Source organism: Bison bison, unplaced genomic scaffold (assembly GCF_000754665.1).
Source record: "Bison bison bison isolate TAMUID 2011002044 unplaced genomic scaffold, Bison_UMD1.0 scf7180017864353, whole genome shotgun sequence".
NCBI lineage: Eukaryota > Metazoa > Chordata > Mammalia > Artiodactyla > Bovidae > Bison > Bison bison.
The window spans coordinates 2,160,872-2,175,334 of NW_011494925.1; the positions used below are offsets into that span (position 1 = coordinate 2,160,872).

The following is a 14,463-nucleotide window of genomic DNA, read 5'->3' on the forward strand; positions in this document are numbered from 1 at the left end:
CAAAATTCTCCAAGCCAGGCTTCAACAGTATGTGAACCATGAACTTCCAGATGTTCAAGCTGGATTTAGAAAAGGCAGAGGAACCAGAGATCAAATTGCCAACATCCATTGGATCATCAAAAAGGAAGAGAGTTCCAGAAAAACATCTACTTCTGCTTTATTGACTATGCCAAAGCCTTGGACTCTGTGGATCACAGTAAACTGCAAAAAACTCTTCAAGAGATGGGAATACCTGTAACCTGACCTACCCTCTAAGAAATCTGTATTCAGGTCAGGAAGCAACAGTTAGAACTGGACATGGAACAACAGACTGGTTCCGAATAAGAAAAGGAGTACGTCAAGGCTATATATTGTCACCCTGCTTATTTAACTTATATGCAGAGTTGCTGCTGCTAAGTCACTTCAGTTGTGTCCAACTCTGTGCGACCCCATAGACAGCAGCCCACCAGACTCCCCCATCCCTGGGATTCTCCAGGCAAGAACACTGGAGTGGGTTGCCATTTCCTTCTCCAATGCATGAAAGTGAAAACTGAAAGTGAAGTCGCTCAGTCGTGTCTGACTCTTAGCGACCCCATGGACTGCTGCCTACCAGGCTCCTCCATCCATGGGCTTTTCCAGGCAAGAGTACCAAAGTGGGGTGCCATTGCCAGGCTGGATGAAACACAAGCTGGAATCAAGATTGCTGGGAGAAATACCAATAACCTCAGATATGCAGATGACACCACCCTTAAGGCAGAAAGCAAAAAAGAACTAAAGAGTCTCTTGATGAAGTCGAAGAGGAGAGTGAAAAAGCTGGCTTAAAACTCAACATTCAGAAAACTAAGATCACGGCATCTGGTCCCATAACTTCATGGCAAATAGATGGAGAAACAATGGAAACAGTGAGAAACTTTATATTTTGGGGGCTCCAAAATCACTGCAGATGGTGACTGAAGCCATGAAATTAAAAGACATTTGCTCTTTGGATGAAAAGTTATGACCAACCTAGACAACATATTAAAAAGCAGAAACATTACTTTGCCAACAAAGGTCTGTCTAGTCAAAGCTTTGGTTTTTCCAGTAGTCATATATGGATGTGAGAGTTGCACTATAACGAAAGCTGAGTGCTAAAGAATTGATGCTTTTGAAGTGTGGTATTGGAGAAGACTCTTGAGAGTCCCTTGGACAGCAAGGAGATCCAACCAGTCCATCCTAAAGGAAACCAGTCCTGAATATTCATTGGAGCGACTGATGCTGAAGCTGAAACTCCAGTACTTCAGCCACCTGTTGTGAAGAACTGACTCATTGCAAAAGACCCTAATGCTGGGAAAGACTGAAGGCGGGAAGAGAATTGGGCAACAGAGGATGAGATGGCCGGATGGCATGATTGACTCAATGGACGTGAGTTTGAGTAAACTCCGGGAGTTGGTGATGGACAGAGAAGCCTGGCGTGCTGCAGTCCATGGGGTTGCAAAGAGTCAGACACGACTGAGCAACTGAACTAAACTTATTAGAATGCTATCCATAGAGGAATTGAACAATTACATTCACTGGATATTATATCGGAGAAGGCAATGGCACCCCACTCCAGTACTCTTGCTTGTAAAATCCCATGGATGGAGGAGCCAGGTAGGCTGCAGTCCATGGGGTCGCTAAGAGTTGGACACGACTGAGAGACTTCACTTTGACTTTTCAGTTTCATGCATTGGAGAAGGAAATGGCAACCCACTCCAGTATTCTTGCCTGGAGAATCCCAGGGACTGGGGAGCCTGGTGGGCTGCCGTCTATGGGGTCGCACAGAGTCGGACAGGACTGAAGTGACTTAGCAGCAGCAGGATATTATATATTTAAAAAATTTTTTTTTTAATTTTAAAAATAAATAAAATATCCAATGATAATTAGCTTTACTGAGTACAGAGTTGTTACTGCACAAACCAAATCCATTAACTAGACCAGTGATCAAGTTTTCCCATTCTAGCTATACTATATAGCACATTAAAAAAACCTTCCCACATTAGGATTTAAATGATATTTTGTCAGCTTAAAGCTCATGCCATAATATTACTAAGGAGAAAAATGCCATGTGACAGTGTTTTACTTAAGGTCGAAAACAATAGAAAGCTTGTTAGTGTGTCTGCTGAAGAAAAGAGAAAGTGATAAACAGAATCATATATAACTTCAGTAAAATAGTCAGATTGCAATCTTTCTCAGTGCATCATTTTGATGAATTCTTCTTTCTAATCAATCACAAAGAGTTTGAGCTGACAAAATGATTTGTGGAATAGGACTTGGGAGGCTTCAGAACATATAAGCAATTTCTAGTAATGTCTGTCTTCCAAGTCACACTAATAGGAGAGTAGAATTCCTTTTGCATATTTAAACCAAGGATATCTGGCTAACAATTTACTAACTTAATATACTTGCAAACATTTACTATCAACCATTCAACCTGCTTCCATCGTCTGTCTCCCAGTGATGTGCGAAAGACAAACACTGTTCGGGGTCATGTTTTAAGACTTGCCAGAACGGTTTTGTCCATGATAAATATAAACTAAATATACCACAGTCTGAGAAACACTGACTACAGTTTCAATATTACTTTACATTTTGACAGATAAAGCTACATTCTAAAAAGCTTGTTGCCCAGGACTTCTGTGGTTGCTGTTTGTGGCTGGACTTGCAGGGCCTTCTAATTTTAAGTAGTATACCCCATGAATTTGGAGGAGAGCAGCATGCCCTTTATTCAGAGGAGAAAACCAGAACATCATACTGTGTTCTGAAGTGTTGAAAAAACACACACTCCACACAACAAACCCAGATAAAACAACATTAATGTGATTTTCTGGCCTGCACAGACAAGCATCTCAGTAACTTTCCAAAATCTGATGCTACAAACTGTGATTTCATTTAAAAACAAAGTTGAAGCATAACACTGTCATAGGTAGTTCTCTTGTCAGTTAAAATTTTCATGTCGTTCATCCAATTTTTATTTTAATTTTTGGAGATAATAAGGGCAGGCCTCAGTCTTTAGAGCCTCTAAGCTTACCATTGTCATCAATTTTTGCTGCTACCCTTTGCTTATGCATTAATTTTCTCCTTGCTCCCATAACAAGTCACCACAAAGTGAGCAGCTTTAAACAATGTTGTTGTGTGGTTGTGCTCAGTCGTTCAGTCTTTGCGACTCCATGGATTATAACCTGCCAGGCTCCTCTGTCCATAGGATTCCCCAGGCAAGAATACTGAGTGTGTTACCATTTCCTCCTCCAGGGGATCTTCCCAACCCAGGGATCAAATCCACGTGTCTTGCATCTCCTGCATTGGCTGGTGGATTCTTTGCCACTGCCCTCCCTGGGAAGTCTGCTTTAAATAATGCCCATGTATTATCTCTAAGTTCTGTAGGTCAGAAGTATTGGTGAGCTGCACTGTGTTCTTTGCTAAGGTCACATGAGTCTGAAAACTCAACTTCACTATAAAATATTAATTTATTGCATTTGTAAATTTGTTCTTTTTTGTCTTAATATTATTCACAACATTTTGAATTAAGTAACATTTAAAAAATTATTTTGAAGCTTTAAATGATGGATAGTTAATAAAAGTTATAGTTTTATCCTCCCCAAACCTTAATTATTAAATAAATAATCTTAAATTTATATGTTTATAAGTCTTTTGACTTATTTATTTTCCTGTCTTAACAAAGTTGTTGATTTCCCCAAACACTGTGGTTTTGTGACATCACACTGGATTGGGGGTCAAGAGAGCAACTTGCTTCAATCCTTCTACTAACTAATCAAATATCTGAGCAGTTAGTTATCATAGATTCATCAGGTTTTGGTCTTAAAAGGAGGTTAGTATTATCTATGCCAAAGAATAACTTGACTTTTTAATTATTATACAAAATCCCAGCCAAACTTTATTGGATTCCTCCCGTGAATTCTCAACTTGATCTTTGGACATCTCCATTATTAAAATAAAAAACAAAAACCTTCTTTATATTTAATATTTCTCTAGATCCAAGCATTCAAATAAATTGCAGTACTTAAAAAACATGCGAATTAAGTCTTATCCTCTTAATTCTATTTCCTGACGGTTCTTTAAATGTTTATAGATTGTCACTATGTCCAGTTATATATATATATATGTATATATATCAGTTTATTTTTTCCATGACTGTTAACTGAATGACAGATTTTTCCTGGCACTGGGTACCTAGAGAGAAGGGCCTTCCCAGATGGCACTAGTGGTCAAGAACCCACCTGTTAATGCAGGTAGACGTAAGAGACACAGGTTCCATCCCTGGGTTGGAAAGATGCCCTGGAGGAGGGCACAGCAACCCACTCCAGTATTCTTGCCTAGAGAATCCCATGGACAGAGAAGCCTGGCAGGCTGCAGTCCATAGGGTTGCAGAGTTGGACATGACTGAAGTGACTTACACACACATGCATGTACCTAGAGAGAAATAAGGTCCAACCTTCACAAAATTAACATTGTTACCATAATTGGCTCATCCAATATCCTTCCTTAGTGGTTCTTTACTGAACCAGATCCAGAACGAGACACAATTAATATGCTCCAATCTCACTTGCTCTAGAATCTACATGAAAGCCAAAGAGTTGCTTGCTCTTGCTGCTGCTGCTACTGCTAAGTCACTTCAGTCGTGTCTGACTCTGTGTGACCCCATAGACAGCAGCCCACCAGGCTCCCCCGTCCCGGGGATTCTCCAGGCAAGAACACTGGAGTGGGTTGCCTTTTCCTTCTCCAATGTGTGAAAGTGAAAAGTGAAAGTGAAGTCGCTCAGTCGTGTCAGACTCGTAGCAACCCCATAGACCGCAGCCCACCAGGCTCCTCCGTCCATGGGATTTTCCAGGCAAGAGTACCTGTGTGGCCTGCCATTGCCTACTCCGAAAGAGTTGCTTACAGATACATATTTCAACATCTCATTGTTAACCAACTTCACTATCCTGACTCTGCTTATTCATCTGTTAAACACACTTATCAGTAATGGATTTCCAACTTTCTTTCTGGCTCTGGTATTCCAATTTCTAAGAAATCTGGGTTAATCACATTCTAATTAAAGGCAATCATCTGTATTACAATTCTCAAACAAAGGCGGTATCAGATAGTGTATTTTCTATTTATGAAAGGGCTGAGAAGCGACATACACTTGACGTAAATTTTAATGGAACCCTAGTAAGCTATTTAGCACTTTCATTGTGTAATATGCTGCAGTCACCAGTTATCATTCACATATTCACAGGAGCCATTTCAAGCTTAACTTGTGCTTTGATAGTCTGTTCTCCTAGGCTGCTAGGACCTCCATATAAATAGAAACCCCAAGTAAAGCGTCATCTCCACTTCTTGCTTTTTTTGACAGTTATTCAAAGCCACTTCCTATCCCCTAACCTTTAATTTAACAGAGAAGGCCTGTCACAATAGAGCCATCTTTGTCCAGCTCTGCAGGCGGCTTCCCCTTTGGGTCACAGAATGCCAGATTCTGTAGCAGGCAGGTACACCTGGCATTGTTCTGGGATTTTACAAAAGATGGTCTATTTACCAGCTGGAAGGAAACGGTGTGTGCACTTTCACTGACACCCTCTCTTTGACACTGCGGTGACAATGATGCCAGTTATGACCATGAGGTGGGGCTCAGATACTTCCTGTTGAAAAAAAAATCTAAAATAGCTTTCACTCATAGAGTTGAAGGAAAATGAATAGCACACGTGAATCCACGAATTAAGTAAGAACATAATAAACTGCAATTGAACTCTCACATAATCTTTGTAGTAGGTTGGGTTTTATGTCCCCAGTAGCCTTGGATTTTTCTAATGGAAATATTACTATGTCTTTCGCCATAAATCATAATTTTAACAAAGTTAATTAACCTTTTAAAAGAATTGTTCTGATGTAGAGAGACCTGTAGTGGTAAAGCTGGAAAGTGGACTATGGTCTGAATCTCCATCACCAGAAGTTTGGGAAAAATATGCCACACTTCCAAATTATATGCAAACCCCAAAGACATATGCATAGGAAATCAAGAGAAGAAAGATAAAAATATTTCCTGAAATATTTCCTGAAATATTCCTCCAACTCACATGGAGATGAGTCTTATTTTTCCCTCACTTGGAATATCTAGCCACAAATTCTTTCATATCTAGCCTGGGGTGACAACTCTGTCCTTTCTAGACAAGGAAGATCTGTTTTTTTGAAACATCTGACCACATCACTTTGCTGTTTCACAGTCTTGTATGTATCACGAAGAGGAGGGCATGGCAAGCCACTCCAGTATTCTTGCCTGGAGAATCCCATGGATGGAGGAGCCTGGCGGGCTATGGTCCGTGAGGTCTCAGAGTCGGACATGACTGAAGGGACTTGGCACACACATACGCACATGCATCACTAACGCTCTCAGGATGAATCTGGGCTCTTGAAGGGCACTAACAGAATCCTTCAGCTTAACGATTCACCTCCGGAATTCTGCTTTCACGTGGTCACATGCAGTTAATCCCGGAGAGTGGGGATCTCTTATGATCCCATGACCTTAGGGAAGCTATTTACTCTACCTATCAAGGCAAGTCCCACCCTGTCTACCTAAGAGCATCATTCCTCATCAAAACTCAGAAGATGCCTTGCAATGCAACTTGATCCTACCTTTGATTCCCCTCACCAGGGGCTAGTGGTCTTCTCCTTCACTCTACTACACCTTATAAATACCTCAATGATCTTATTTCATGGATTATTTTGATACATAGTTGTCTAAAAATTAAACTGGAGATATGACAGCATAATTTTTCATTTCTTCACCATAGTGCTTGAGAGTTTATATACATACTAGGCCAATTAATTAAATGACAAACTGTTCAACTTCAATAAACCAGCAACTCTAAATCTAACAAATCAGTAAAGCCTTATTGTAACTATATTCTACTTCTAAAGGATGACAATAAAGGGAGAATAAGCAAATAATCAACACACTAAACCAGTGATTGCTACTGGTACAAAATTCTCATCCCAGTATTTCTTAAGACACATCCATAATAGCATGAATAGAGTTGTCCTAAACAAGTGTTTCCAAAACAGAGATCTGAGTCTGAATCTGGACTACAATGCTACACACCAGAAATACATGACTTTGTGAGCCCTGGACAATTTCTTTCACAGAGTTTAAGTTAAAAAGCAAGCAAACTGCAGATACTGACAATAAGGGCATAAGTTAATTAATCCATAGCTTGCTTACAACGTTTCAATCCATTTTTTAGAGGTAGATTTACCCTAGAGTCTCTTGTCCAGATTATTCAAGGATCTCTTCAGCATTCTTTCCATATGATTGTGACCCTGAAAGTTACATTAAACAGAGGAAGACATGCTACATTTCAAAACAAAAATAAAATGATTGCTTATGATTGCATTCGGAAATATACTAGCATGTCTGGTTGGTTCAAAGCAATGCAATGCTGGAGACACTTTTCAAGTTGTCTGTCAAACCTGCATTTCACCTTGAGACTGACCTTGGATCGCGGGGGTGCTCGGATGTACCACTTGCAATCAACAGCCTCGCTAGCAGAAGCTTTGCCTTCCTTCATAATTTGTATAGACTCCACAATGCCTTCAGGGCCGCCCATCTCAAACTCACACACTAAATAACGAGATGCCAGACAAACATACAAAAATGGAACTTGAGTAATAAACCAAAAGTATAGATCACAGCAGAAAACAAAGGTCTCTGAACAGTATTAAATATCTGTTTTACCAACCTGGTAATGGTTTCAAAACTCCAAGGTCCTTAAAGTCAGGATCTTAAAAATTGAGAAAAAGACAATTAGTCTTATTCTGTATTTATGACTTACAATGATACTGAGTAAGATATCATTGAATCATTCAGGAATCTCCCTTATAAACCTATTAAGGAAAATTAAATGGTTAAATAAAAACCATATAATAATGTTAAGATTATAATGTTAATTTATATAATATTATTACTACAGGATTTTTATCAAAGAGCCACTTTAAAAAACCTTCCAATGTCATTCCTTCATCTAATAATCAAGTAAAAATCTTACTCATTGTCTTTATAATCAGACAACAGGTTTTTTTTTTTTTTTTTTTGTAAAATGAATCCATAGTTGGGGCCTCCCAGTGGTGCAGTGGTAAAGAATCTGCCTGCCAATGCAGGAGAGGCAGGAGACATGGGTTCGAGCCCTAGGTTGGATGATCCCCTGGAGGAGGAAATGAAACCTACTCCAGTATTCTTGTCTGGAGAATTCCCATGGACAGAGGAGCCTGGCAGGCTACAGTCCATGGGGGTCACAAAAGAGTCTGACACCACTGAGCGACTAACCAACAACAAAATCCATAGGTAAGTCAAGGTTTGGGTACACGTCCACCTATTCTAGATACAATTATTTTGTGTGATTTCAAAGAGTCTTTAAATTGTTGAAACAGAATTGAAAGTGGAACACCATAAACCATAAAGTCCCTCTCCTCCGCCGACTGCGCTACACTGCTCCTTTGGTGGTGTTGTTTTGGCTGGGCTGTGCACCCTGTGAGATCTTACTTCTCTGACCGGGGATTGAACCCAGACCCTCAGAAGTAAAAGTGAGGATTCCTAACCACTGGACCACCAGGGAATTCCCCATCCTGTTTTCCTCAAATCTTCTTCCCCAACTCTTCATCCCATGCTAGTTTTCAAAGAGCTCCTCAGGATTCTGTCTACTCAACATCCAGTCTCTTCCCAGTCTTCTCAGTCTCCCCCAGTCCAGGGGTCTGTCCTTCTCTGCTCATTTAGGTGTTTTCCTGCTCAGTCACCCAGTTGTATTTGACTCTTTGTGACCCCATGGACTGCAGCCCCCCAGGCTCCTTTTTCCATGGGATTCTCCAGGTAAGAATACTGAAGTGGGGTACCATTGCCTTCTCCAGGGGATCATCCTGACCCAGGTATTGAACTTGAGTCTCCTGCCGTGGCAGGTGGACTCTTTCCCACCTGGGAAGCCCCATATGTGCTTTCAGGGAAGCCTGATTTACCATGAGCCTCTGCAGCATCTTAATTGCTATAAACCAAAAGTGGTAGTCTCGTTTCCATCTCCTGGAATTGATTCCGAAGTGAGTATGCAGCCAGGATAACATACCACTGAACCTATTGGAGGGCTTCTGAGAACATTTCACTTGATAATATATAGAGACAAGGCGTATAGTTTTCCCAGCTCAGGTTGTCGGCATGTTGGTGTTGGCCCCTTTGGGATCATGTGTGGTGGGCAACTTATGATGTTGGCAGAGGCTAAAGAAAGAAAATGCTGAATCTTTTGATGAGCAGAGACTTCCCAGGTGTCTTAGTGGTAAAAAAAAAAAAAAAATCTGCCTGCATTGCAAGAGATGAGGGTTAGATCCCTGGGTCAGGAAGATCCTCTGGAGAAGGAAACAGCAACCTACTCCAGTATTCTTGACTGGAGAATTCCATGGACAGAGGAGTCGGGCGGGCTATAGTCTATGGGGTCACAAAAGAGTCGGAAACGACTTAGTGACTAAACAGCCGCAACAAATGATGAGCAGGATGGAACCATGGAGAACTGTGAGTCCTTAAGGATATCACTGGGCATTGTATTCACTTTGTCTGGACTTGCAACTCTCTGAGCTTCTTGGTTTTTGAAACAATACACGTCCCTATAGTCTCGGTTACTTTGAATTGATTTTCTCTTATTTATGGGCAAAGGCATCAAAGGCTATGATTTATCTTGGAGACACATGGTATTCAATTTAAAAGATGATTGTGAAATTTAATTTGTCTTTGCTACTATGGTATTAGTGATAAATCAAAAGTCGTACGAAGTTAGAAATGTTTTGTAAGACACCACTTAATAATGGTCTGGGGCTGAAGTATTGAAGGCTAGCACTCTTTCTGGATAGAATTAGGTCTGGATATTAAGACCATGTGTGCGTGTATGTCCGTGTGTATCTGAGAATGCCTCTTGGTGCATCTCTGTATGTGAACGCACGAGCCCATAACTGCAGACTGATGTCACTAGTTCTACAAAGTAAAGGAAATATTTAATTTTTTGTGGGTTTTTTAACTAGTAAATTGCACTGATCTGTTGAAGCTGAAAGGATTGTAGGATTGTTCCCTACAATTTAGACCCGTCCGTCCTCTGTCCTCTTCTTAGACTCACTTTATTGCAGGACACTGTTAGAATAACAATACATTTAGAATCAACAAAGAAATTATTTTGCATAAGTATTTTGAAAACAGTTCTTTTACCTTTTTAGAAAAGAAAAACAGAAATACCTGTATGGAATTTCCATTAAAGAAACAGAAATGAGGACAAAGAGTTTATTTGGATCGGTCTCCTCCTAGCAGAGACTTTTTTCCCTTCATCTAAGTCAACGGGTATTTGATCATTTTTTCAAGAAATGCGTATGTTAATACCTACTGTATACAAGAAAAGAATTATTTTGTAGAGAATTATGCAAACTGCCTGTCATCATTTAGCAGTTTTATTGGTACTGAAAAGCTCCAGCCATTAAGCTTGCCTACTTCAGTTATTTTTGTTGTTGTTCAGTTGTGTCCGATTCTTTGAGACGCCATGTACTGCAGCTTGCCCAGTTCCCCTGTCCTTCACTATCTCCCACAGCTTGCTCAAACTCATGTCTGTTGAGTCTGTGATGCGCTATAACCATCTCATCCTCAGTTATCTGGACTCTTTATTATTCATTACATTCTTTTTTACTATTTTGCATAATACTTAACAATGGTCATTAGTGCTACTCACTATCTCCTTTTTGATGAGAATGTTTCAACCTTGCAGAGCTGTTCCTGTGATTCCTGTGAGAATGTAGTTGGTATTCTATTCTCTAGTTTGAAGGCTAACATTTGTCATTTTTATAACTCATGCCATACAACGTTGAGAGAAATTCCAGTTCTGAGAATTGAAAAAATGTATTTTTGTCATTGTATTAATGGTGAGAGCACTGATTGCTTAAAAAAAATTCTTTGGGGAAAATAATCATTTGTGAATTAGACACCAGTAATATGACCAGCACATTAATACATGGCCCCTGTGAGCTGCAGAAACAAAGAAAAAATAAACAACACAGTGATTTGTAAAAACAGCCAACACCGAATTTAAGGATATTGAGATTGATTTATTGCTTCAGGTTGTCCAGGGCAATGACATAAATTATTATGCAGAAGCACAGTGACCTTGGACTTAGAGCTCCCCAAGTCTATGCCCCACTAAACAATCTGAATCAACTTTTAAAAACACAAATCAAATCATGATACACACCTGGCTTCCCACTGCCCTAAGGTTAAAGCCACAACTCTCTGTAACGGAACACAACATCCTGGTTGTTCTTTTCCCAGACCACCTGCCCAGCACACCCCAGGCTGCTAACCTCACACTCTCCTCTCAAAACACATGGACGCTTTCTGTTTCTCCAGCACCCTAGGCTGTTCTCATGCTCAGCACTTTGAACTTGCTCTTTTCTAGGTCTGCAATCTCTCTCCCGAAGGGCTCTTGCACCCATGAATCTTTCTTATTCTTCAGTTCTTGGCTCAAATATCTTTGAGGAAAGACCTTTCTGAATGACCCCCTCTAAGGCAGCATTGACTCCCACTTTCTTTTGTTCATTTTTTAAATATAAAAACTCATTATTATTTCATATTTATTATCTTTTTATTGACCACCTACTCCCACTAGACTATAAAAAAGTACACAAGGGCCTTTATATGTATTCTTCCTCCCTTTATCCATGACCCAAGACACTGCTTGGACATAATAGGTACACAATAAATGTTACTGAATATAACATATGTCTTAGTGTTTGTGTATAAAAATAATTGCAAATCAGTCAACAATACAAGATAATCAAGTTATATGTATAACTTGTATGAGTTATATGAACTGATATAACTTGATTATCTTATATTGTTGACTGATTTGCAATGCTTTATATCAACACTTTTCCAATCCAGAGGCACTTATAGGAAATCATTAATGTTGTATTTAAGTGTACTTAGGTGTTGTATTTAAGACTGACCTCCTATTTAATGAACCACATCTTTTTTCTTCCTGGGCACACAGCTGACTATGTTTCCAGGCTTCCTTGCAATTCTGGGTACCATGTCCAGTGAAATATGGGCAAAACAGTAATGTTTACTTGAAGGCTGAACTCACAAGTATTTCTTGAAAACATTATCCACTCCCTTTCTCTCTCCCGGGGTCAACATCAGAAGGCAGACCTCGAAGATGTAGAACTCCAGCTCCAATTCCGAAATGGAAGTGGAGCACAGCCTTTTCCTGATGAGGCTACATGAGCAAGAAGTAAATTTCAATTACTGAAATTACTGAGGTTTTAGGATTTTGTTGTTATTATCACAAATTATTCTCCTAACCCAACACTGTTCAAGTTATGGTCAGGGGCCTCTAGGGTTCAGGAGACTCTTTCATGATATCCAATGGCTAACCTGTTTCACAGTCCTACTAAAATGTTGTCTTTTGCTATCCTCATTTCTCAAGAATGTAGGGCAGAGTTTTTCAGATCCTACATGACACGTGATAACATCACAAGTGTGGTTAAAGAAGGATTCGCTCATGTTTTCAAGAGCAGTCTCAGGCAGTGAGTTTAGGGTAGAGATGACATACAGTTTCAGAGATGAGCCCACTTTATTCTCAATGATTTAATAGGGCACTGACCTGTTATCTTTAATTTCCCCTGCCATAATCTCTATAACTCCATTTTTGTCCAATACATTCTAATTTAGAAATCTTGAACTTTGTCTTGAGTCCACACGGAAGCACAGCTAGAATTCGTACATTTTTCCTGTCCTATTTTATAAATACACAAACACATACACACATATATATATAGATATAGATAGATAGATAAAGTATAAGCATTATGAAATTTAACAGTATTTCCTCTGAAATGAAACAAATGTATTTATAATATATTTTTCTTACTGTGAAGGATGGACATTTTGTCAGAGATGGAGAAGACTAAAATTCACTTCCTCCATCACCATTACAATGTCTGCATCTAAAGTTTGAGAAAAGAATGAAACTCATATTTCAAAGAGGTTTATTATTTATGGAAAGGAGAAATGTACTCCAAATAAAATGAAAAAGCTTTACATAAGAAATGAAAAGATGGGGAAAAAAAAAAACTATCTTTCCTTCAGCTTTATTGATGTTAATAATTTGCCCTATTGTGATTTAGGAGAAATATATTTTATAGTAGTTTTATTGTGATAGTTTGATTGCAGCATTATTTTGAGACAGTTAATAGTTTGGGAAGTCTTGAATATTTTAAACATAAACATAATATGCTCTTTAAAAGCTAAAATTCTCTTTTAGAGAGAGTATTGTGTCTGCTTCTCCAACCAGTGTGAGAACTTACCTTTTAAGATGCTTTGTTGTCTTTTGCATTTCTAGTTTGAAAGCTGTAACAGATAATTTTTCGATTTTAAAGAGTTCATCACATTTACAGTTGAAAAATTCAGTTCTTTTTCTTTAGTGATTGACCTCAAAATTATGCCACAATTGAACTAATGCAGTAATACCATTCAAAAATGTCCTGTTGCATAACACACAGTCAGTTAAATTTTAACATCTATGAAGCCTGGGGAAGTACAGATTTCATTATACTTTCATTTCTTATTTAGAGTTTAGTTCATTTTCTTTGAAGGAGATCTTTCACTTCCATGAGTCAGAGAACTCTGTTATTTCAATTTCTTTTTCAGCATCGTTAGGTGTTAAAACATGCACTTAGGTTAAGAAAGCAAGTTTCCTAATTTTACAAAAGTCTACAATGCCTCTTTAAATATAGTAAAATACACATATTTTAATTTTATGGTGAAATAATGTATGTTAATAATTGTATATGAGATAATGTTATATAATTGCATAGTTATTACATATTACTTTTTATTTGGGAAAATTTTGAATAAACAAAAAATAATATTGCAAAACCAAAAAAGCAAAAATTCATTTCACTTTTCAAACTAAAAATAACAGTCACTGAAATATCTTACAAAGCAAGTTATCGTGTTGACTAGAGAAGCACACACAGACCAGAAAAACTAATCAAGCAATGCTTTCGTCAGCTGACACTGTTGAATGTCTACTGGCTGAAGAGTATTTTTTTAAAAAGCAACAAAACCCAAGACACTGCCGCTTTCCAACTATACAGAAACTTGCAGATGTAAAATTTTAGCTTTAAACAAGAAGACAGTTAACATTTTGTCTACGGAACCTTACTTTTTTCTAACAGATAGACAGATGTATAGACATGGCTGAGCTTGCTTATTTTTCTCAAAGTCATCATAGATCTTCGTTTATATGAACGCTTGGCAACAAACACAAGTAGTATTGAAATATTCAAATTGTTGGATAACTTTTAAATCTTAGGACTTCCACTGAAACATCTGTGTTGACAGTTGCACTGATGGTGCAAAAAGTAATAAGTGAATAAAACTGCTGAATCAGGACAATGGCACCA

At 38.7% G+C, this 14,463-nt stretch overlaps 1 protein-coding gene across 1 annotated transcript in view; it reads right to left on the bottom strand.

Moving 5' to 3' along the window:
* NETO1 (neuropilin (NRP) and tolloid (TLL)-like 1) overlaps window positions 1-14,463 on the bottom strand; it is a 100,354-nt gene that overhangs the window by 35,338 nt on the left and 50,553 nt on the right. The window contains exons 6-7 of the mRNA XM_010855051.1: window positions 7,728-7,769; window positions 7,482-7,609 (exon numbers count right to left, since the gene is read on the bottom strand). Coding sequence (XP_010853353.1) covers window positions 7,482-7,609; window positions 7,728-7,769 — 170 coding nt within the window. The remainder of the gene's footprint in view (window positions 1-7,481; window positions 7,610-7,727; window positions 7,770-14,463) is intronic.